General features: G+C 40.5%; 1 protein-coding gene across 2 annotated transcripts in view; it reads left to right on the top strand.

The window, feature by feature from the left end:
* UBN2 (ubinuclein 2) overlaps positions 1-25,542 on the top strand; it is a 54,553-nt gene that overhangs the window by 11,685 nt on the left and 17,326 nt on the right. For both annotated transcript variants that reach the window (XM_082050981.1, XM_082050980.1), the window contains exons 4-13: positions 10,547-10,684; positions 11,917-12,029; positions 13,048-13,546; positions 16,913-16,983; positions 17,682-17,811; positions 19,095-19,213; positions 19,862-19,975; positions 21,344-21,487; positions 23,539-23,589; positions 24,925-24,967. In XM_082050981.1, the coding sequence (XP_081907107.1) occupies positions 10,547-10,684; positions 11,917-12,029; positions 13,048-13,546; positions 16,913-16,983; positions 17,682-17,811; positions 19,095-19,213; positions 19,862-19,975; positions 21,344-21,487; positions 23,539-23,589; positions 24,925-24,967 (1,422 nt within the window). The remainder of the gene's footprint in view (positions 1-10,546; positions 10,685-11,916; positions 12,030-13,047; positions 13,547-16,912; positions 16,984-17,681; positions 17,812-19,094; positions 19,214-19,861; positions 19,976-21,343; positions 21,488-23,538; positions 23,590-24,924; positions 24,968-25,542) is intronic.

Raw genomic sequence — 25,542 nt, 5'->3', positions numbered from 1 at the left:
TTCCGAATGCAATTACAGGCAAGTGGGAAATCCATGCTTCAGTTTGTACAGCGGATATTTTTGGTTTGGGCATTTTGACTGTAGTCCAGTGGTGTCACTCATTTTCCCCAGGGACCACATCAGCCTCATGGTTGCCTTCAAAGACCTGAATGTAATTTTAGGACTCTATGTGAAGTAGTTACAGTCCTAAAATTACATTTGGCCCTTTGAAGGCAATCATGAGGCTGATGTGGTCCCTGGTGAAAATTAGTTTGACACCCCTGGTGTAGTCAGTGGGTCATGAACTCTTCATTCCAGAACAAGTGTCAATCAAGACCATCTTACCATTGTTTCTAAGCGCTATGTAGCTGTTAGTCTAATGACAGGTCGTAGCTTTTGCTTATCTTAATGGGCTTCTGGTAGTAATATACAAAACGTTCATAACCTGCAAAGAAAGCTGTCCCTCCCCAGTGTTTCCACTGCTTTGATGTTGGAATCAGGTTTTGTTGTGAACTGCCCAGAACTACATTCTTTGTGGAATGGCATTCCTGCAGATTTCGGCTTGCCCTCTGTTTTTCTTGTGTGCACACATGTGCATATCAGTCTGGTTTGGCTGGACTACTTGCTCTTGTGATGACCTCTGAATATTTGGTTCACAGTATCACAGTATCACAGTATGTTTGGGATTGGAAGGGACCTCAAAAGATCATCTAGTCCAATCCCCCTGCTGGAGCAGGAACACCTAGGTGAGGTCGCACAGGAACATGTCCAGGCGGGTTTTGAACGTCTCCAGAGAAGGAGACTCCACAACCTCCCTGGGCAGCCTGTTCCAGTGCTCTGTCACCCTCACTGAGAAGAAGTTTCTTCTCAAATTTAAGTGGAACCTCTTGTGTTCCAGCTTGATCCCATTACCCCTTGTCCTATCATTGTTTGCCACTGAGAAGAGTCTGGCTCCATCCTCATGGCACTCACCCTTTATATATTTATAAACATTAATAAGGTCCCCCCTTAGTCTCCTCTTCTCCAAACTAAAGAGACCCAGCTCCCTCAGCCTTTCTTCATAAGGGAGGTGCTCCACTCCCTTAATCATCTTGGTTGCCCTACGCTGGACCCTCTCCAGCAGTTCCCTGTCCTTCTTGAACTGAGGGGCCCAGAACTGGACACAATATTCCAGATGTGGTCTCACCAGGGCAGAGTAGAGGGGAAGGAGGACCTCTCTCGATCTACTAACCACCCCCCTTCTAATACACCCCAGGATGCCATTGGCCTTCCTGGCCACAAGGGCACAGTGCTGGCTCATGGTCATCCTGTTGTCCACCAGGACCCCCAGGTCCCTTTCCCCTACACTGCTCTCTAATATGTAATCTCCCAACCTATACTGGAACCTGGGGTTGTTCCTGCCCAGATGCAGGACTCTACACTTGTCCTTGTTAAATTTCATCAGGTTATTCCCTGCCCAGCTCTCCAGCCTGTCCAGGTCCCGCTGGATGGCAGCACAGCCCTCCGGCGTGTCAGCCACTCCTCCTAGCTTGGTGTCATCAGCAAACTTGCTGATAGTACACTCAATTCCCTCGTCCAAGTCGTTAATGAATATATTGAATAATATTGGCCCCAGCACTGACCCTTGGGGCACTCCACTAGATACTGGCCTCCAACTAGACTCCGCACCATTGACTACCACTCTCTGGCTTCTCTCCCTAAGCCAGTTTGCAACCCACCTCACTACTCTATTGTCTAGACCACACCTCCTCAACTTAGCTGTGAGGATGCTGTGGGAGACTGTGTCAAAGGCTTTACTGAAGTCAAGGTAGACAACATCCACCGCTCTGCCACCATCCATCCACCTTGTTACATTCTCATAAAAGGCTATGAGGTTGGTCAAGCATGACCTACCCTTGGTAAAGCCATGCTGACTGCCCCTAATAACCCTCTTATCCTTGATATGCCTTGAGATGGCACCAAGGACAAGCTGTTCCATTACTTTCCCAGGGACAGAGGTGAGGCTGACCGGTCTATAATTACCCGGGTCCTCCTTCTTGCCCTTTTTGAAGACTGGAGTGACATTTGCTTTCCTCCAATCCTCGGGCACCTCTCCCGTTTCCCAAGACTTGGCAAAGATGATGGAGAGCGGTCCAGCAATGACTTCAGCCAGCTCCCTCAGCACCCGCGGATGCATCCCATCTGGACCCATGGATTTATGAATGTCCAGACTATTTAATTGCTCCCTAACCCAGTCCTCATCGACTAAAGCAAACTCCTCCATTGACCTGGCTTCATCCGGGGTCTCAGGGGTACAGGGCTCCCCAGGACAGCCTCCGGCAGAGTAGACAGAGACAAAGAAGGCATTCAGTAATTCTGCCTTCTCTGTATCTTCTGCCACCAGGGCACCCACCCCGTTCATCAGTGGGCCTACATTGCCTCTGGTATTAGTTTTATCTGCTATGTATTTGAAAAAGTTCTTTTTGCTGTCCTTGACCCCTCTCGCCAGCTGTAATTCTAAGGAGGCCTTGGCTATCCTAGCTGCCTTCCTATATCCTCTAACAGCAGCCTTATATTCCTCCCAAGTGGCCAGCCCCTGCTTCCATGACCTGTAAACTCTCCTCTTCTGCTTGAGCATACCCAACAGCTCCCTATTCAACCACGCAGGCCTCCTGGCTCCCTTCCTTGACTTCCTACGTGTGGGGATGCTCTGATCCTGAGCGTGGAAGAAGCAATCTCTGAATGCCACCCAGCTATCTTGGGCCCCTTTTCCTTCAAGCAGTCTTGCCCATGGGATTTCCCGCAGCAATTGCTTGAAAAGGCCAAAGTTAGCCCTGCTGAAGTCCAGGGTTGCAATTCTACTTGCTATTCTGTTCCTGCCACATGAGATGCTGAACTCCACCATCTCGTGGTCACTGCAACCCAGGCAGCCCTCAACCTTTACTGCTTTGACCAGACCCTCCTTGTTAGTGAGGATGAGATCCAGCAGTGCACCTCTCCTAGTCGGCTCCTCCACCATCTGCATGAGGAAGTTATCATCAATACACTGGAGGAACCTCCTGGACTGTGGCTGGCTGGCTGAATGGTCCTTCCAGCAAACATCAGGGAAGTTAAAATCACCCACAACAACCATGGCCTGTGACTGTGAGGCCACTCTCAGCTGCCCATAGAAGGCCTCATCAACTTCCTCAGCCTGATCTGGTGGCCTGTAGCAGACGCCCACAACAGTGTCAGCCCTGCCAGCCTGCCCCTTGATCCTGATCCATACACTCTCAACTCGCTCGTCATCCGCTCCTGGGCAGAATTTAGTACATTGTAGTTGCTGTCTCACATAGAGAGCAACTCCACCACCACGCCTGGCTGGCCTGTCTTTCCTGAAAAGGGCATAGCCATCCATGACCACATTCCAGTCATGTGAACTGTCCCACCATGTTTCTGTAATTGCCACCAGATCATAATCTCCCGACCGAACATAGGATTCTAGCTCCTCCTGCTTATTCCCCATGCTGCGCGCATTGGTATACAGGCATTTCAGGGAGCGAGCAGAGCACACCAGTTTCTCCCTAGGGGCATAGGAGGCCACCCGGTCCTCATCAGTTTTAGATTGCAGCCCCACTGGGACAAGCCCAGCTACAACCCCATCCCCCTTCGAGCCTAGTTTAAAGCTCTCCAAATGAGCCCAGCTAATTCCTGCCCCAGCATCCTTTTGCCCCTACGAGATAAACCTTTCCCACGTGACAGTGTCCGGACTGGTGTCTTATAAAACCAACCATTATCAAAAAATCCAAAGCCCTGCCTGTAGCACCAGTCTTGGAGCCAACCATTTAGAGAGTGAATTTTCCTATTCCATCCCACATCATCACTTGAAGATGGAAGGAGTGAAGAGAAGATCACTTGAGCCCCTGAGTCTTTCACCATCCTTCCCAAGACCTTGAAATCATTCTTCATCCCCCTCAGACTACGGGAAGCAGCTTCCTCCCCATCTGTCTGGAAGACCAGCAGCGGGTAGTAGTCCGTCGGGTGCACCAGTTTGGGGAGCTCTCTAGCGATGTCCTTGATCCGGGCTCCAGGGAGACTACAAACTTCCCTAAGATGAGGGTCAACTCTGCATATTGGGCCCTCTGTTCCTTTCAGAAGGGAGTTTCCTATTACAATCACCCTTCTTTCTTTCTTATCAGAGGCAGTCTTAAGTTGTGAGGTCGACTGCCTCTTCCTACGTGATCTTGTAGGCTTGTTGGCTTGTAGGCTTGGCACCACCTCCTCACCTACCTCTTCTTCAAGATCCAGGGCCTCAAACCTATTACGGAGGGGCACCTGGGGAGGCAAAGCAGGCAGGGAGGGGGGCTGCCCGTGACGCCGAACCGGAATACGCTTCCAACCCTTGTCGTCCTTTCGGTCCCCTACCTCTGCCCGAGAGCAACAAGGGTGGGGCCGTCTCAGGACTTCTGCCTCTGTCCGAGAGGGCAGGAGGTCCATCTCCTTTTGGGAGGTACCTCCCTGTGACCTTTCCGACTGGCACGTCAGGGTGTTACTCCACCAGTCGATCTCCCTTTCGCACTCCCTGATGGTCCTCAGCGTCTCAACCTCCTCCTTAAGTTTGACGACCATGTCGAGCAGATCTTGCACCTGCTCACACCTGACACAGGTGGAGTGCTGGCCTCCCTGCCCCGGCAGCAGCAGGCTCTGGCACTCTCTGCAGCCGGAGACCTGAACAGCCACCGTTCGGGACAGAGCCTCAGTCTGTGTAGCCACAGTCTGTTTGAGGCAAGCTCTCCTTCTGGAGGCGACCATGGTTGTCAGCAGTCTGGGGCGCTGGCAGTAAGCTAGAAGGGCTGACAAGCAACAAGTGCTCTCTGCACCCTGCTGCACAAGCTACCACACCCGCTGCTACAGCACAGTGTGGGTGGGACTCACCCGCTACACAAGCTGGTTGCTCCTCCCTACACCAGGTGGGCAGCGACTAGTCGCTGCCCTCCCAAAGGCTTTTTCAAGGTAAGGGGAGGGGGTGTGGTCGCCGTCACCGTGGGAACGCCCCCCGGCACGTCAGCCGCTCTCTCGCAATGGCTGCCGGGGCTTTGGCGATCGGGACCCGCCGGGAATCAGGCTGTCCCTGTACGTTTCCCTCTGAGCTTCCTAATCTCGGCTGAACCTCGTGGTCTGCTGAACCCCGCCGGCTCCGGCTCTCGCTGGGCTGGCTCCGATCAGCTGACTGAATGCTAGTATCGAGTTTCAGCCGCTTTTAAACCTCCCGCCGTCACCGTGGGAACGCCCCCCGGCACGTCAGCCGCTCTCTCGCAATGGCTGCCGGGGCTTTGGCGATCGGGACCCGCCGGGAATCAGGCTGTCCCTGTACGTTTCCCTCTGAGCTTCCTAATCTCGGCTGAACCTCGTGGTCTGCTGAACCCCGCCGGCTCCGGCTCCCGCTGGGCTGGCTCCGATCAGCTGACTGAATGCTAGTATCGAGTTTCAGCCGCTTTTAAACCTCCCGCCGTCACCGTGGGAACGCCCCCCGGCACGTCAGCCGCTCTCTCGCAATGGCTGCCGGGGCTTTGGCGATCGGGACCCGCCGGGAATCAGGCTGGTTGGTTGAATACCTTCCTGACAATGTAAGCTTTATGTAGATACAGATTGCAGGGGAACACAGTGTTTTCTGAGCTTTCTGCTAGGTAATATAGGACCAGGATCTGAACTAATATACGGTGCTTTGTGAAAAAGTATGCCATTTTCTCTAATTCAGAGGTAATAAGACTTGCACGTCCAAACCAAAGATGAGCTAGCACCTTCCCCCATGTTGGTTAGATGAACACAGAGGAAGAACCATCCACCTAGAAATCTGTAAGCAGTGCAAGCTGTCTTTTGAAGCAGCGATACCAAGTAGCCACACTGACAGGAACTGAAGCAAAACGTGAATGCCAAGAGCAATGGAAAGCATGCAGTTCAGTACTTTGGACGTCCAGGGCTATATGTCAATATTTAACCCAGTCGTCTATATTCATGATTTTACAGCAGCCTTCTAGACACTGGTGTGAGAGTCTTGTGCTGCTGTGTAGGGAAAACTAACCTACCAATGGTTTCTCATATGTGGAGAGTTTCTCCAAAACAGGTACTTCAGCTTAAAGGAAAAACTTGTTTCTCTTTAGCTACATCTTGCCTCAGGAGCTCAGACCCTCTTAAAAGACCGCCTTTCAAGAATTTTATCTTCATTTTTAGTAATTCCGAACACACTGGTAAGAGTTGCACTTCTTCTGTCTGGGTTCCCTAGAATACTTGTAATTTTAAGGGCTTAGTGTTTGCAAAAACTCCCATGTTGTGAGATTCAGTTTTCATGCATTTTCAGGATAAATTTGGTTTGCTTCATCTTGTAATCTCCAGGCTTATTAAAGATGTGATAGATTTAATAACCTCTCCCACTGACTTCCCGTTAAGAGTTCCTGTGATTGTGACCTAAAACTTTAAGCAGATGTATTGCCAGTAAGAGCATCTTTCTCAATACTCTCAAATATCAGAGATGCTTTTTCCCAGTGAGAATGGTATTTGTTTGGGGAATGGCACGGCTCAGTGTGCTGATGGTAATTTTTACCTTTTTTGTGGGGTTGTTTTAGGCCAACTTAATGTTCTCTCATCCTTTCTACTCAAAGGAGCTTGTTTTATGCATAGCTATGGAGATCAGTGGTGTTGCTTGAGAAAGATAAATGTCTCTTTAAAAGAAACAAAACAAAGCCATTGAGTTGCCAGTGTTAGAGGCATATACAGAAAAATGCTACATAGGATTCATTATTAAATATACTTTCATGTTGGATTGTGAGAGAAATTTAACATTGCTGCATTTTTTTATGTGGTAAAAGCTGCCTTTGTAGATTTCTATCACAAACCTCATGCACACCAAATACATAAGAGTGCATTAAAGCTGCTTTTTTTTTTTTTTTGAGATTGACTTACTAGCTGTTTCATTGGCTATGGATTTATGTGTTTATATCACTGGTCTGTCTTCCTTTTTCATTGTTACTTTGCTTAGTCTTGGGAGTTTCTGTGGTTGGGGAATGGTGCTCAATTAGCTGAGTGCACCATGTCACCTTTAATAAAAGATATATTGTGTGCTTCCCAGGTGTCTTCAGAGTAGATCTGCTGGTTGGCACCTGACATGCCATATGCATTTGAGTGAATACAAGGGCAAATTTCAATTAGGAGATTCTTTCTTTGCTTTTTATCTTTCCTCACCTCGTTGTCCCCAACCCCATGATAGATAAAAGTGTAGATAAAGAGGATACTGTTCGGCTTAATATCATATCCTTTTTTTTAGGAAGCAATAAGTAATTTCTTAATTTTTTTTTTTTAATCCCATGTTCTGATCTAGGTTTCAACCAGGTGGTTTAGGACTGCTTGTGTGTTTAATGACCTCATTGGGAAAACTAGGAAACTGAAAACTCAGCATCTGCATAGGTACTTGAAAAAAACTTGAGACTTATCTGGCCTTTGTAGTACCATTGTTTAAATTGGTGTTTATCAAGAATATAAGAGATTCATGGCTTTCACACTTGTGGACCATCTCTAATACTTTTACTTGTGTGTTTTCCAGGGCTTCCTTTGCTGCTCCGCAGTGGTGTCTTTTTTGTGTTTCCTGTTACTTGTTCTTTGCTTGTTATGATAATGGTCCCAGCTTTGACTGTGCTTTCTCTTTCAAACTTGGCAACTACTGTATTCTTCTGTTTTGATGCTGTACTGCCCCAGCCTCAGTAATTCAGTTCGTACCCTGTCAGCTGAAAAGGGAAATGCTTGCTCTATTAGGCACTGTGGGGATAATAATTTATTTCCGTTTCATCTTCCTTGTATGTAATGAAGCTGGTTCTGAGAGCTATGGAAAAACAGATTTCTCTGAAATTCTTACCCAGCCTCCACTCTAAAGTTTACTTTGCATCTCCTACTTTGCATGATTGTCCTTGTCTCTTAAGATGAGTGACAAGTCTGCAGCTAAGCCACTTTGCTTTCATTTTGTCCAATTAATAGATTCTTCTTTCTTACACTAATCTTTCATATGATCTGAGAGTATTTTGTAGGTCCTGTCACCACTACTTTTTTCCCTTTCTGTACTGTTTGTTAAGCCTTCCATTCCAGGAAGATAAAAGGTGATGACTCATGGAAATTTCTAACTACTTATTCAGATCAAATCCACATAGAGGTCCAGTTGAGACTCATTCATCAGCTTCCTTGTTGGAGTATACATTTTCCTCTTCCAGTTAGCTCCTCTTCATGTCTTAATGCTTTTGTTAGCCCGGACTTTTTGGTTCTTAAACCATTTCATATTCAGTATATTTTGCATAGTGTGCAGGGGGAAGTGCAGTAAGCTGTTAGCTGACATTCCACTTTGCACTGTGTGTGTTCCCTTCATGTAGGTGACCTCAGGTCTTCAGTTAATGTTGTGCCAGTTAAAACTGCCTGCTAACTTATTCAGCCTGTTCAATTCTGTCTTTAACGGATACGAAGTGGAAAGGCTGATGGTTCGAACTTCAAAATAACAAACATGCTGTTTCCTTCTCAGGTATCTTACTTAATTCTTAATCATTTGGCTGTGCTTTGTTTATTCCTTGCAGCTGTAACTCAAAATCAACTTTTTTCTCTGTCAGAGGTGAATACCTCTGAGGTGTGTAAAAATCCTTCCCTTTCAGAAGATGGGGAGAAATTAATTCTTAGTCATTGCCCTGTTACATCTTTCTGGTACTTTTGTAACAGTTTCTAGGTTCTGTAAATGCTTCTTCCTCATCTTTGTTGGCAGGTATGTGTCTCAGGCATTCTGGTTTTATGGTTCAAGGCAGAATATAGCTTTCAGAATTGTGGGTTTTGCTTATTAAATTCACCATCTTAGAATTTTCAGTATTTGTAAACCAAGACTGGTAGTTCAAATTTGAAGTAGTTCAGGACAACATTGTCCTTCTGTGTAGGGACAACAGCATTGTCTGGGCAACCCTCCCTCAGTTCTGTTGCAAACATTTCGTGACTTGTTTTGTTGATATTCATGCATGGAGCTAGAATGAATCTGTTCATCCTCCCAGCCTTCTTGAGAGTTTGCTGCTAACAAGATATTTCCTAGAGGTTAACAGTTCTCTGGTAATACTTGGGGGAGAATGTCATTCTGAGGGGGCTGCTGGTCACAAAATAATATAACTAATATTGTCTTCCGCTATACTTAATATTGACCATGTTTCCTGTGTCTTTGGATTTCAATTTTTTTTATGATATAGCTTTGTAATTCTAACTTGGAAATTCCTTCATAAAGACTAAGTTCCTTTCGAAGTAAAGTATGTATAAGAGTTTGAAAAATTTGTGGTTTTAAAACTATCTAAATAGAGTGAGAATATATCTGACTTTCAGTAAAGTCAGTCCTAGCATTGTGGTAGTTGTATAAGAGGTGATGTGATATTCAACACCTAAAATTGAAAATAAACTAACAGATACTGTGGCTAAGTTTGTCATGTGTGGGATAGCATTTTTAACAAAAGATAGTTTCACATAACTTCATAAAAGTAGGTTTTTGAGCAGGGCACTGTGGTTAGTTGATAATAAATGTAGTGTGTGTTGGAACGTCTGCAAATGTCAAGTGCGCTGCAGAGATTGGTATTAATGAAAACTGTGGTGGTCATAATAAAAGCATATAATCTGAGAAGTCTTTTTATGCCTAATGTACAGAACTATCTCTACTATCTTCAGTCCTGTTTCCTGGATATAACATCCAATTCTGTAAAAATTCTTATATAGATTAAACTTCTTCCACTGCAACATAATGATTGTCATCTTTTTCAAAAATATGGAAGAAATAGGTTCTGGAAATAACTATAGCTATCACTTACAGATAAAGTTTTATCATGGGCCTTTTAAGTTATGTCTAACAGATCATATGAACTGCACAGTGTCTTATAAAATTGAAGGGTATTCAATAGAAATATGAAAATTAAAATTTAAAATAATAGAGGCAGGTTTGAGGTTTTGTTTTGGTTTGGTTTTTTTTACAAAAACTGTTTTCAGACAGTGATGTTGTTGTATTGCCTGTAAGGCAGTTGTAGATGAAAACAAATAATTCACTGTGTGCCTGCCTGCTTTGTGGACTCCAGTGAAGAACCAAGTGAAGTTGCTCATAGACAGGTGGTATATTATTGTTCATATGGTTTGTGTGTCTTGATATTTAACATCTAGCATAATGTAACATGCTCTCAGACAGAATATTGGGGGGAAAAAAGTTGAGAAGTTTGACCTTTTTTTTTTTTTTTTTTTCCCCTGTCAGGAAGGGGTGGGCAATGCCTCTGTGCCCATCCCCATTCCCTTCAGAAAGCAGTGCTGTAATCCTGTCTTCCAAAAAAAGGGCATGGGTTTGAAAGTAGAAAGGTTATACTATGATATCAATGTCCTGTGCCTTGGCTAGTAAGTTTTCAATAGCATTGCTGTCCTGTTTCTATTCTAGCAAGCTGTGCTGTGTGCTTGTATATAACTTTTGATGTCTACAGACTGGTAAATTAACTACACATTCATTTTATTAAGAACTCATTTTATTAAAAATTTTATTAAGTATTGCTGAAAAACTCATCTTTTTCCTGCCCAGTATGATGAATTGGTTCCTGCATCCCTGACAACCAAATATGGAGGGTTTTATATCAACACTGGTACACTGCAGTTCCGCCAGGCATCTGACTCAGAGGATGAAGACTTTGCAGAAGACAAAAAGCATAGGCCACCTAAAGTGAGTGACCTTTGATTGATCTTAATTATGCTTTTTATACTGAAGTAACAGCCAGGTGTACATGGGGAAATACTTGATATGCTTAGAATGGCTCAGATGAAGAGGCTGAAAGCAGAGTGATGTACAGTACTGTTCTGTTGCATTTTCTGTGTTGTGGCTCAAATACTAGTATGCGGGAAATAACTTGGGATGTCCACACGCTGTCTTGTAAGGCTAACCATCTGTTTAGTCAGGCTAGCAAGTTGTGGCCATCCATTTTGAAGTGACAGATGATTCTGTAGTTTTATAGGAATTTTATTATACAAGATGAAAACTTAAGTTCTCCAACACTGCTTTTTTGATTTTGCACAAAGCTTGCATGATTTGAAATTTTTCCTAATATTAAGAAAAACACCTAAAACAAAATATCTGTTAAAATAAACTCAGCATATAAGAATAGCTGTATTAAAAAGTATATATATGGTCTTGGCCAAATAGCATGCTGTGCTGTTCTGTGTACTTTGAAAAGTTACGATCAGTGCAAACTTAATTGCTTGCGTATGACATTCACAAGTTCTGTGCCATTCCAAGAACTTCCCGCTTTCTCATGTCCTTCCCTGCTCTGCAATTCTTTAAGTTTAACATAATTTTAAGATTCTTGTATTGGATCTGCCCGGGATGGAATTAACTTTCTTCATAGCAGCTGTTATGGTGCTATGATTTGGATTTGCGACGAAAATAGTGTTGTTAACACACCGGAGTGTTGTTTGTTGCTGAATAATGTTTGCACAATGTGAAGACTTTATTTTTCCCGGTCCTGTACCAACAGGTAGGCTAGGGATCAGCAAGAACTTGGGAGGGGAGACAGCTGATCTGAATTTTCCAAAAAGATATTGCATACTGTGTAACTTCATATTCAGCAATGAAACTCTAGTAGCAGAAGAAGGAGGTTGGGGGGATTCAGTCTTCCAAGGTGGCCATTGCTTATACTGGCTTGGGATCAGTCTGCTTGTGCCTTAAAGTATTTTTCTTATTGAAAACTCTGAATTCAGTAACTGTTTAAAAATGATTGATTGAGACTTGTCAGTAGCTATAATTGCTGCTAGGAATCCATTGGTACTGTTTGCCTTTACACATATTGAGGTATTTTTCCTGGCTCTGAATTGGGAAGTGTAAGGAAAATGAAATGTTTCTTGTTGTAAAAGTCCCTTAAGGTGGAAGAATCATTGTCCTTTATTTGATCTGTTTTCTAGATAGCAAAGTTAAAAGAAAGTGAAGATCGTGGAGTGAAGAAGCGCAAACGGAAAGATGAAGGGACAGAAAAGGAGAAGAAGCCTCGGAAAATGAAAGTTCCTAAGCAGTTGGGGTAGGTTTCTTTCTTTAGATGAACCCTTGTATGTGAGATTTGGTTTCAAGATTCTGTGCCATAGCAAGATTGTCACAGCTGTTTAGAATATTGTATTTTTAAACTATAATGAATAGCTCTTAGATTTGGGGTTGGAATTTGTGGCGTTTTTGCATAAATAAGTCCTACAAGCTATTTATTTTGAACAAGGAATAATAGAACAAGGAAAGACAAATAACAGAAAAAAGATTTGAGTATATGAATAGCATTATCTATCATAGTTCTACCTGAAGTCTTATGTAGCACTAAGGATTGCATATTCTAATGAAAAATAATTTTCTTCCTATCCCTTGGTTTCTAATCTGAAAAAGTGTAAACATAGCTTATTCTACATGTTTCTCACTAACTTTGTATGTGCTTTCCCGAGTTCTGAGGCTAGCATGGAAAGATTAAGGTGGTGAGTTTTATTTTTAATCAGCTTCTAGAAAACTGTCATTGAGTGAAAGTTTTCATATGAATATTCAAGTTGGTACTGAAATTTATTGATAGTATTTTTTTATCAAGGTGATAAACTGGCAGAAAACGCTCAGTGTAAGCAGCAGATGTTGAGACTGCATATAAAAATTCTTAGCAATGAAGAGAATTTTTTTAAATGTACACAGTGTGCCTAGACTTAAAGTGACCTGCCACCATTCAGAAGTCTTCTGAGAGGCAAGTTTAAGTATTTTAGTAGCATAGATCAGTCATGAGTACAACAACTGTGCCAACATCTTTATAATTAAATTGTGAAGTCAAAAGTAAATAACCTTTGCCTTAATGTGTATAAAACTTAACAAATCAAATCAGTTGGAGAACATTAAATCACATGGCTAGCAAAGAGTTATGGTAGTTGGTAGAACAGACTGAACATGGAAGCACAAAGTATTTGTTTCTTCCCAGGATAATTTTTCAATTGTACTAAACTCCCAGATTTTTGTTGAAGGTTACTAAGACCTCAAAAGTCACATGCATTCTAATGAAGGATTTTTTTCCTCTGCAGAGTAATGGCCTTAAATTCACACAAGTCTGAAAAGAAGAAAAAAAAATTGTATAAAGACTCACTCTCTCTGGCTGCCATGATCCGTAAATTTCAAAAGGAGAAGGAAGCCATGAGGAAGAAGGAATCTAGTCCAAAACCTCCAGTGACTGTTGCAACCTCTACCCCTAGTAAAATTCCTTCTTCCTCTCTCAGTGCAGGAAATGATATCTCTGACTTGAATCTTAGGATCAATGACCCTGTCCTCTCCATTTTTGGTAGCACAAATGACCGTGAGCTCCTGCAAGAAACTGAAAGTGCCCTGGAGATGCTGGGAGACATTGACTTTGACAAGTTGCTTGATGGCGCTTCTGATGGCAGCCCGGTATCTGAGCTGTCAGGAGAAAATGGAAATGTCACTCAGGCAACCTACACCTCTCAGGTCATGACACCCAAGCAGGTGCCTGCCCTCCCAGAAGGTCTGCCTACGCTTCTTGAAAAGCGCATTGGAGACCTTCGAACAGTAAGTATGAATTCGCTGCTAAGGAATTACATTCAAGAATCTGAGAGAATGAGGAAGACTAACTAGGGCCTGAGTTGTCCTCCTTCAATTGCTGACTGAAGCTCTAAAAAGTAGAATTTGTCTTAATGTCAGTCTTAATGGCTTTACTTATACTGAGGTGAAAATGGACACAGAGATGATGCAGGTCAATTGTTAAAGCAGTGTTTGTTTCACAGTGGAGACAAGGTTTTATAAATCTTCTATGTATAATAATTTGTAATGTTTGTTTGGGTTTTTTCCATAATGGAAGTACCAGTGTTATTTAATTTGAATTATTACTTGGTGAAATGAACGGGTCTCTTCTTGTGTTGGAGGAGGAAACCGTAAATGTGACTGCAGCTTTTACAAATCAATGTCTTGATTTTTTTGGCTTTGTAATGTAAATGGTAACCTGCCAGTTTGAAAACAAAACAAAACCAAACACCAAAGCAACAACAAAAACCACTCAGAAACACCACCGAACCAAAAAACAAAATGCAATAACCACAAAACCGAGTATTTTCTTTTGGAAGATTGGAATGGAAACCAAACTTGTCAATATTAAAGAAAAGTATTAAATCTGCAGGTTACAAACATTCCAATAGCTTATTGAAAGGGATCAGAGCTGTTAAGGTATTACATGCTTCTTGTTTCAGTTGTAGATGTTATCTGAAGTTGAGAATAAATTTGTTGTTTGATTGTCCAGATTCTGATATTAAAGCTTTTCCTCACTCAGAATAAAGTGCAGCTTTTCCTTACTCAGAGCAAGTTTTGAAAAAGCAGTTCAAGTTACTACCTTTTTTGGGGAAAAAAAAAAAAATAAACAGCAAAGCTTGCTTTGCTATATGTTAGACTAACGATAAAGCAAGGTTTATCCTACCTGTATATACAAGTTTTATAGTGTTCTTATTTTAAAATATACCAAGCTAAATACAGTCAAGGTGTTAATATTTACTCAAGTGAGATTTATTTTGCTATGAATCAACAATAAGCTTCTAGCAAAACAGCAGAACAACTGGATTAGCTCAAAAGTCAGGAAGTGTTAGTGGCCTGTCCCAAGTTCATGCTTCTTCCTGGTATAATGAGACCCCTCAGCTGGGAGAAAGATTTAATTCAGTGGCTCTTGGAAAACCTAATTCTTCTCTCTTCTGCTTTCAATCATGTTTTCTGGAAGTTGGGTGCTGGCTGAGCAGAGCAAGTCTATCCATACACTTGGGGAAAAACTAGACTGTGTGTTGACTTAGATTGCAACTTCCTTACCTTCTGCAAATTACAGTTAACTGCCATATTATCATTGGGGGAAAACATCTTCTAAAAAGCAGGAAAAACTAGATGGGTCTTGTGAGATACTCAGCAGGCTCACAGCTTTAGTGCTCTTTACTGCGAAGAAAGCTAACAAGTTTATAAAGCTGTAGGAAGAAGCTTGTGTTCCTTGAATGGAGCATGATATATCTAGATTAAAAAAATAATTTAGAAAACCATCAACTAAAAATCAGTCAGGAAGTTTTTATTGTATTTATATATTAATGTCGTCTGGTCCCTAAATGGGCAATTCTGAACTACCATGACAGAAGACAATATTGTACACAAGCATAAAAGTAATAAAATGACTTTATTTTCTATTGTGAAGGTAACTGTTAAGATAATCTGTCAATGGAACACAACCGAACAAAACAGTTCAGTGATAGCAATGCAGATTTTGAATCTGCCAATGCTGCTCTCTTCAAAAGCCAGCAACACTGTCTGCTATGAATGTAATGCTGAAATCGGCTTTTAAGGTCTACATGGGACCGGAATGTCAAAGCGTATCTTTCCTTCCACTTTATATAAACCAGAAGATGATTATGATAATCCTTGTGTTAATTATGCTTAAAGGTGCTGGGTTTAAGACGTTCACACTTGTCTTTTGATATCCTATCACTTTTAAACATCTATAACCTTTCTAATTTTTTTAGCAGGACAAAGGCTTCAGTATTCTTAAACAGATAGTACCATCCCCTCAGCAGCTGAATTTGCACTAGAAAGTAGTGAGCAGAATGCAGTCCTGACAGGAACTTAAAAAAACCTCTGGTATCAATGTTCATGACTGAAGCAGTAAAGTATTCAGGCAATGGGCTACCTTATGATTTCTGATAGACTATGAGACTCCTGTTTTCCTGTGCAGTGTAGAGTTCACAGTTCCAGAATATACTTTTTTTCCCCAAGCGTAAATGGGTCAGTTACAAAGAGCAAGAACAGTAAGTATTTCATAGTAATAAAGGGATTTTTATCAAGTTAACACTTGCATTTATATGTAGTTTTTAGCCATGATGTTACAAGTAACTTTTCTTTTTACAAGGCAGTATTATTTGGTTTAAACTTATTTGATTATTCAGCCTCTTAGCATGTTGGCTGCCTCTGATGTTTGTCAGCCACTATACTCTTCCGCATGCATATCCTTCTCCAGCTCCTCTAGGTATCATTGTCTGGTCCAAGTGTCAGAATGTAAGATGACAATAAGCCTCTAAAAGTCTGGGGTGGTTTTTCTCTTCTATGAATCTGCAGAGTGGATGAACACTAGAGAGAAAATCTTACTGATCTTTGTAGAATGGTGCAGGGAATTGGCTTTCTCCTCCAAGCTGTCATTGTGAAAATAATCTAGGTGATAAGAACAAAGAGAAAGGGATTCTGCATGGGAGTTCCTGCAAGATCAGTGAAAACTTCTAATAAAAGGAAGTGTATGTATAGGAATAAGGCTGTCTTTTTTTGTTTGTTTGGTTTGGTTGGTTGGTTTGTTTTTTTCCCCCACCCCAAACAGACTCAGGAAGAGACCAGGCAAAATTACTAGAGAGATATAGTCTAAAGATGGTGGGAATGCTGGAAAGCACCAGAACAGAGGGATGAGGTATTCCTCTAGCACACATAATCCCTTTGCAGAAATTGCAGTGAAAGATTGAGGTGAATCTGAGAAGGCTGAAATGTTGTAACTGGGTGAGGGATGTAACGGGTAGAAAAGCAGCGTTTTGTAGACTTGAGAGTAGAAATGTGTTGATGTTCTTGTCTATTTGACTTGTGAATCAATGCTCCTCTTGGTTAAAGCAAATGGTGGTAGTGGAATCTTGCTGGTGGTGAGATAGTAAAACATGTCTATCATTTTTTTCTTTGTGCTTATTGAAAAGATGAATGTGTTAACATGAGTGATCCAGGCAGGTTCTAAATAGAATGATTATTTGCCCTAGAGCAAGGGGGTTTTGAGTATAATAAGAATCCTCACCTCTTTTCTGAACAGCTGAGTGTAGTTTGGTTTTGTCTACTTTTTTCCAAGTAATTCTATTCTCTGGAAAATAAGAATTATTACTGTATTTTCAGGCCGCCAAGATGTTTGATGAAGAAGGCAGGAAGAAGTTTTTCACACAAGACATGAATAATATTCTGCTGGAGTAAGTGCTTATCTGTACAACCTTCCCTTTTTGGAAAGGGGGTGAAAGGAAAAGTACAGAAGAGGAAATGTTATTGAGGTTGTTCCAACAAAGCCCTTAAAAGTCAATGAAGGTAGATCAGTCTAAGCTAGTTATTAGCTAAAGAGATTTATATATTAATACAATTCCTGTCATGACTGTCTGTCTTTATCCAGTGTAAAGTGTCTTGTAGTGCCCTGTGTCCTTGATTTCATGCGTGAAATTCAACAAAACTGTCATTATTTCTTCCTGTCCCCCACTTCCATAACTGAAAACACTTTCAGCTTTCATGAAGGAAAATGCCGTCTCTTTTTATGCTGTTAAGAGTTTAATATAGAAGGTTCTGTGTTCATAATCTAAGAAAAAAAAGTAACCGCTAGAAGACTGTAGCAGTCAAAATTGTATCAAGGTGTATGTGAAATGGTGGGAGGTTTTTCTCTTTAGAAATGAAATTTGAATGGCAGTGTTTCAACATGGCTGGAGAAGTGCATACATGAATGGTTTCTTGCCATTGATTAAGACTTCCTCCATTCGTAAAACAGTTTAACTGTCGAAAATGTCCCAAGCTGCTATGTTTAGTATGCATTGCTAGGATATGTTACAAAGCTTCCTTAGGTTTTTGTTCAGTTGTCATCTTCATCTTGGAGAGCCTCACTGGTTGACTCTCTTTTGTTTGTCAGTATTGAGCTACAGTTACAGGAGATAAATCCTGCCGTCCGCAATGGAGTGTACTCTCACCTTGAGGCTTTTGTGCCGTGCAATAAGGACACACTGATAAAGCGTCTGAAGAAGTTACACCTCAATGTCCAGGTAACGGAGAGATTAGCTTCAGCATGAGTCATTTATGTAACAGTGGTGAGAATAGAATGCAGGAGAGTACAGCAACAGCCAAAGACTTTGTTTCAGTTGCTAAATCAGCTTAAAAGCTGCTTTTTCTGTGTACGTGCTATTGTCAGTTCTTCAGAAACAAATATTTTAAGTATTTCAGACCATTTATTTGTGAATGAAGTGCTTTCATCTTAAAAGCTGGGTGCAGGATACTTATCAAAGTAGCAGAACTAGAAAGCCACAGTAATCATAGTTATGACAGGCTAAAAAAAAAATTACTGTATTCATTTTTGTGCTGAGAAAATAGACAGGCAAGACTAATAATAGATGACCCAGCCTGTACTGCTTGTGCAAATTTGCCTTTGTGGCTAGGTCTTACAAATACTTTATATGTCATTTGCAGTTTCTTTTCTCTTAGCTTTTTATTAAATAGGAAAGTATATTCTTTATCTGTGATCTGAAGTATCCTGACCCAATTACGTAGAGGAAATCCAGGACCAAATCTTGCAGAGTGGCATGAATGCAGAGATCTCAGAACTTGCTAAGGCGACAAACAGATTAATATGCTATTTCGAAGCAGTAAGACATAATATCACATAGTACTCTAGTTCATCTCAATAAGCAGTTATGATTAAGAATGTAAAGACAGAAGATGTAGGAAGAGAATTTGAAACATATAGAGAAGTATGTAGTAAACTACTTTAATGTTTGATATTCTTCATATTTGGAGACAACTCTAAATATGTAGTCCTTACCTTTGAGGTACAGAAGTTATATATAATATTCTAATACTCAGATCTAACATGTTATGTTCATTACCTGGGATGTTTTTATACCACAGAGTTTTTGGAGACTTGATTAATTGGATACTTATTTGCAAGTGCTGAGATACTCAGTCAAGTCATCTTGTTTTTTCCCTCCAGTTTTTTTCCTTTGCCTATTTTTGATAAAAAAGCATTATTTAATGAGATCATGCCATAGTGTTTTGGGATATTCATGAAGATATGTTTCCCCATGACTATCTTTCATTGTTTCTGGTCTCAAGACTTACATGAGTTGTATGAGAAATTTCAAGTATGTGCATTTCTATAATGCTGTTGCACCTAACAGGATTCAAGTGCCATGTAGGAAATGGCTGTTGCAGTCTCTAGTTAGCACTGGAAATATCGCCTCATGAGTGAATGTGAAATAATTTTTGTGAAACTATCAGAAACATTCTTTACATTGCATCTAATAGGGCTGCTTTGGGGTTTCTCTTTTTACAGGATGACCGCTTGAGAGAACCACTGCAAAAGCTAAAACTGGCTGTCAGTAACGTCATGCCTGAACAGTTATGCAAGTACCAAGAGGACTGTCAGGCCCGCAATCAAGCCAAGAATGCCAAGTAGGTATTTCTGGAATCTGTGCATGCCCATTCTAGAGTCCAGCTGAAGTCTGTCACCATGTTGTTCATTCCCTGACCTCAGCAAAGTACTCAGCTCCAGTTTACAGGTGACTGTAGGTTTTCAATTGTACAAAGTACTTAGTTTTGTGCATGTGATGTTGTCGCCTGACTTTAGAAAGAAATTCCATTAACTGAATGTAGTAGCTCTTGCAAGAAAAAAAATTATGAACTGTGAGGAGGATACTGGAGATTCCCAAAATGCTGGATTAATGGAGGAAGATGGTGTGTTCAGGTTCTTGATATATTTTGTCCTTGTTCACTGTAATTGCTTCCCTCATAGTTTACTAATTTTAGACTTAGAGAACCGTTAATAGATTGATAAGCATCCTGCCATTTCCTAGTAGAAGTGCTATGTGAAGCTTATACCCAACATCCTTGATAGTATCCATACAGTGTGTCCTCTGTGCTTGTCCCTGAGGACTGTGAAGGAGAGGGAGATGAAGTTTACCTTTTCAGAAATGGTATAATGAGAATCTGAAGACAGGTCTCTCTTTTTTCTTACCTAACACCTAAACCCACGCTCCTTTCTCAAGGAAGCATTTTGTCTGTGGCGTACACCTATAAAGAAAACAATTGTTCTAACCATAGGTTGCAAGCGGAAGATGAAAGAGAGAAAAATGGATCAGAGGAAGATGATGATGAGAAACCTGGAAAGAGGGTTGTAGGACCCAGAAAGAAGTTTCATTGGGATGACACAGTGAGGTGAGACAAAACTACCTTTTTCTCCAAGATTTTCACTGACTTCACAAAGGGGTCTCCAAGGCAATGTTGTTATATGATACTGTTTAATAAAAAATTTTTCTCAGAAGTACACCTCAGAGAAGTTTTAGCTAGTGTTGGGGCTAAATAGGCAAGCAAAAATGCTGCAATGGTAAAGCATCCTTTTCTTTAACTTGAAGGTCAAGATAATCCTATGTCCAGCCCTTTTTTCACTGCTTGTTTGTCTGCTCTGTCCAAATACTTGAGTTTTCCTGCTCCTCGGACTTCAAACTTCTTTAAGCAAAGAACAGAGTTACACCTGCTTCCCACCGTTCTAGGAATAGGTCACAAAACATTGTCACCCAATGAGTGGTAAAGATTTCTGATGCAATAGAGCAGACCACCAAAGTTGGTGATGCTGTTTTGGCAAACCTCTGAGTTCTCAAGCAAGCCAGCATCCAGAACACATGAATCTTAACCTCTCCCATCCCCTCTGAACACAAATTCGATGTTGTCTCTCAAGAGCAATAGAGATTCTTGTCTGAAATGATGAATGTTTGGTTTCCTGGAATAGAGTTAACTGAAAACTGAGATTACTATTTTTTAAATAATCTAGGTAGGCTTTTAAGCAAGCAGATCTTTCTGTATTAGTTATTTCCCATGCAAGATCTAAGCTAATTTTACTACAAGTATGCATACTATTAAAATGGGCTGGTGGACTTCTCCCACTGAGTCTTTTTAGTATGTTTAGATGGCAGAAAAGCGAGCTTCATGGAATATACACAAACAGTATAGCTTGGACTGACCTGGAGGGAGCCATACTTAGAGATGTTTAAATCTTGTTTGTGGGTTTTGTTTTGGTTTTTTTGTTTGTTTGCTTGTTTTTAATTCAAGAGGCTCTGAAAGGCCAATGCTGCTTAACTCTGTGCACTTCAATATTTTTTTTTAAGGATAGTAAAAGGCAGCATCTCTGTCAAAGAATCTTTGTTGAAATATTCAGTGTAGAATGGATTTTACTTGCTTTCAGACGTTCTCAATCTTAAATGGGATAAAGGTCACTGTGAAAGGTCACTGAGCGAAGTGACAGGAGATGTTTCAGCTAGGAGGAAACCACAAACAAAATGTAAAAGCAATTACAAAATGATAGTAGAGATGAAAAAAGCTGTACAATCCGTTGGAAACAGAAGTGACAGTAGCAGATAATGCCAGTTGTAGTGGTAAACCTCCAAAAGATGCAGTTGGAACTGAGCTCTTCCTACAACTGGCAACACACAGCAGCTGTACAGCATCAGTGCTTCCATTTCTCAGCCTTTTTCTGCTGAGCTTTTGAAAGCATTGTTAATTTCAATATATTTGTGTTTCTTTCTGCAGGTCTCTGTTGTGTAATCTTGTCAAGATCAAGCTGGGATGCTATGAGCTAGAGCCAAATAGAAGTCAATCTGCTGAAGATTACCTCAAAACCTTTATGGAAACAGAAGTTAAACCACTTTGGCCTAAAGGTTGGATGCAGGCAAGGTAAGATACCTGCTTTATATTTCTGTTCATTTTGTTGTTCATTATTTCTAGGATCTTGTTTGTCATCTATTTGACTCAAGCATGTACTGTTAATATAGGTTAAAACTTCAAAATATGTCAGTGGAACTGGAATATTTTATAAGAATTAATGCATTTCAGAAGTTAACTTTGTCCTGTTTACAAGCCTGAGAGATTAAACCCCACTGTTTTCCTTAGAGAACTATTTGCTTTTGTCATCTTCTGGAAACTGAGTTTAGTGATGTTCACACCACATTGCATGATGCTTCATTTGAAGGGGCAGTATGAGGCCAGGGGTGACTGCTTGGGAAGTTTTTTGTCATATAGAAAGTGATAGTGGTTTAGAAAGTAGTTTTGCCTAATGTTGTAAGCAGTCTGATAATGCAGTGTGACAGACTTTAAAATTGTAAGCTGGAATTTCAGCACCAGAATTCACAAAACACTGAGGTTTGTGCTCTTTATTTCCTGTGTGCAACTGGGGTGCTCTGCGATGCTCCAGTTAAAAATACACCAGTTTCTTAATGAAAATTTATTTTTGCTTCCTACTGACTTAAGGGGAAACAATCGCACAAAGGGAAAAATTAAAAAATGAGAGTGATAGTAATCACTGTGAAATAAAAATTTGACAATGTTTTCAAACATTTTGAAGTGGAGGAAAAGTAGCAAATGTAGATGAAATAATTTCTTTCTTTCTTTCTGTAGCAGCCATTGCAAAAGACAGTTTCCCATCAAATCTTGACCTAACTGTAAAAGCTAAATGATACAATAATCATCAACTTTCTCAAGAACACCTTGATTGTAGATGACTGAAATCTGTAAAACTGTAAATATAACTGTATGAAGATACTTCCTAGAGTAGTCAGTGTAGACAATGAGGTTGTAATAAGCTGCTGGTGAAGTAGTAATGAATGGAACAAATGAAGTGTTACATTTCTTGGCATTCAGCTGATGGGGAGCAACATAATATAGATTTGGAGGTTGGTATGGTGAAGAATATGTGAATGTGGAGATGAAAGTGGAATCTGAGAAGGAAGACACTGGAACTGTAGCAAGAGGATGTCAATGTTTACTTACTAGATTACATGAGATTTGTGGGTACTTGGTTTTTTCATGACTATTGCAGCTCTACAGGATGTGTTATCAGTGGTGAAAAGCTCTTGTTCATGATGTGGTCAGTGCTAGTGTGATGGCAGTGGTGTAGGAAAATCTTGTCTGTTCTGGTTTACCTACATGGAAAAAGGGAAGGGCATCAAGTTTTTGTTAATTGTCTGCTTATAGCTGCATGTGGGTAGCAAGCTGAAGTATAAGTACAGGGCAGGAATCATTTTCAATTCCACATGTCAGCTCAGGAGTTGATAACACTTCACATGCTTTTATTTCTGTGTTGAGATTTCTCACACCAACTCTTGCTATAATTGGCTCTGCAGTAAAGCATGTGTAAGTCCACTGTAACTGAAGTCACGGAAATGGTACACAGTGGGCTATACAAAATACTAAAGAAAATGAGAAACAAGTTTGGCTACTATATTCCATCTTTTTTTCCTCTGTGCTTTAAAAAAAAAACAAAACCCTCCCTCAGCCACAACTAAAAAAACCCCAAAAAACACCACCAAAAAAATCAGACAACACCACAACAGACTAACTGCAAAACCCAAACCTATGGTCAATGTGTGGACATGTAAAGAGTTTACAAGATCATTGTTGTTTAAAATATTTCATTAGTCTTTTGAGAAGAAGGAATTAAAAATGTATTTTTTCTGTCCAGCTGAAGGAGGTAATATGCCATTATGTTGACTTCTGCTTGCCATTTACTTGAGGTAGTTTGAATATAGACTTGAAATGGTTTTGTTTTTGTAGCGTTCTTCTGTATGGCACCATATAACTGCATTGTGATGGCAATACAGACAAACTAGCTGCTTTGGGGACACATAATCAAAAGGCTATTTTTAAAATTCAGGGTTGAGTACTGGGTGCTCATAGGCTGATTGCCCCTGTAGAATCACCTTATATCTATTTTCTTGCCATTCTTTTAGGATGCTTTTTAAAGAAAGCCGAAGTGTTCACAATCACCTCACTTCTGCTCCGTGAGTATAATATTGGCAACTTACTAGCATCTTTAGCTTGTTCATAGTATTGTTTTCCCATCTTCATGCTACCTTTTTTTGGACAGAGGGGAGGAGAGGGGGATATTTAGGAATTTGTTTCAAAATATTTATAATGTTCGTAATTATTTTTGATGCTTTAATTTAGACATTTACCTGTAATGTTCTTGTAGCATTGTATTTTAACTCGGTTAAATGGTTAGATAACTCAAATAGCTATTCCCTCCTGGGTTAACATCTTTTTCTCAAAGTATATTGAAGCACTATACCTAAAATTTGCTGTGCAGCACCTTGAATTGAACTGAAGAGACTGCAGTACTTCCTGCTCTTTTTCTCATAAATATCTCTAGCCACAGAAGGCTGTGTGTCTTAGTGGAATTTTACCTTCTTGATTTTTCAGGCAATGTTATGTCCCTCTCAAAAGCTGCCCTCGTTCAGCCATAATTCAAATAAACAGTTATGACTTCAAGTAGCACCCAAATTAGAACCTTTGTGATAAATATGATTAACATAGGATATTTTTTACACAGTAGCAGAACTTGAGTCATGGTCCACCTACAGTAGGGTCTTTTTTTAACCAAGCATATTCCTAGTTGCCTAGGAAAGGAGAATAAGTGACCTATAAGATGGAAATCTGTTGATCCTCTTGAAAAAATAGAAATGAGAAAAAATGATGTGAAATGCTTCACTGTTAAGTTGAAGCTGATGACTTAATTGTTAATGCTGTCCTTGCTCACTGAACTGCGGTTGGTGTTACGGTGTTTACACTGCATAAGAGCCTGGGAGTTTGTTAAATGGTTTTTTGCAACAAACAGAAGTTAGATATAACTATTTCACAGTTGATAAGCAACAAAACATTTTTTGCGGGGGCGGGGAATGCAACAAGTATACACCTCAGTGACAGAAACATCAATATAACATGAAATTATGTAACTATTATAGGTGACTTCAGTGTAGAAAAAGCTCTGCTAAGTAAACAAACTCTATAAGAGGTTGAAATTACTTGATATTTTGAAGTTTCTCTAAATCGGAAAAGTAAAAAACAGCTCTCCTGACATGCATCGGGTTATATCAGCGACTCAGTGAATTTTGCAAGTAATTTGCTTAGAGATACATGACCAAAAAAAAGGATTAAAAGTGTGCTTGTTCTCCTCTCCTCCCGCAACCCATTTTCTGTTTCAAGGTTGTTTTATTATTAAAGCTGCACCTCAGTAGTCATCCTTGTATTTTATTGAAATATCATCAGGGTAACAGTTTAAAGAAAAGGAGGGCAAGTCATTTTAGTGTTCTGATGTGCATGTATCTCCTCTGCTTTAGGGCAAAGAAGAAGGTGATTCTGGCACCTAAACCCAAAGTGAAGGTAAATGCCTATTTAAATATCTGAGTTTTATGTGACTGTTTGATACAACCTGTTTCATGCCCCTGACCCAGAGAAATTCTGACAGAAGCGTTCCATCAGGAGATGTTATAAGAGCTTATTGACTTGGTGGTGTATTATTTTAAATAAAATAATACAAAATACTATAAAAGCTTTGTAACTTTAAGATATATTAGGTTTTTGAAAATTGATTATGAAGAAATACTAGTTCCAGAAAAGTTTTACATTTTTAGTGGGTGCTTTTATTTTTCAGCTTGTATTAAATTTGCAACACTGGAAAAATGTGTGGTTGGGAGGATGACCTAGTAAGTTGATAGAAGTTCTCATTAGACATGACTAGGTGTTGTCTTAGTTCTGTATGAATTTTACCTAGTGATCAGATTCACTACCCTGTTCTTCACAGCATTGATTATTCTTAATTGTGGGGGGCACTTCTAGTTGTGTGTAGCACCTGCATTAGGTTTTTAAATATAAGTATTGAATTAGCACATGGCACTCCAACACCTGCATATAATAGGTATCTTAACACGAAAATTACAATAGTAGATCTTTGGTTC

Source organism: Streptopelia decaocto (genome assembly GCF_964273445.1).
Source record: "Streptopelia decaocto genome assembly, chromosome: 1".
NCBI lineage: Eukaryota > Metazoa > Chordata > Aves > Columbiformes > Columbidae > Streptopelia > Streptopelia decaocto.
Note: the sequence above shows the minus strand (reverse complement) of the source record. Positions and strands in the feature narration are given on the sequence as shown.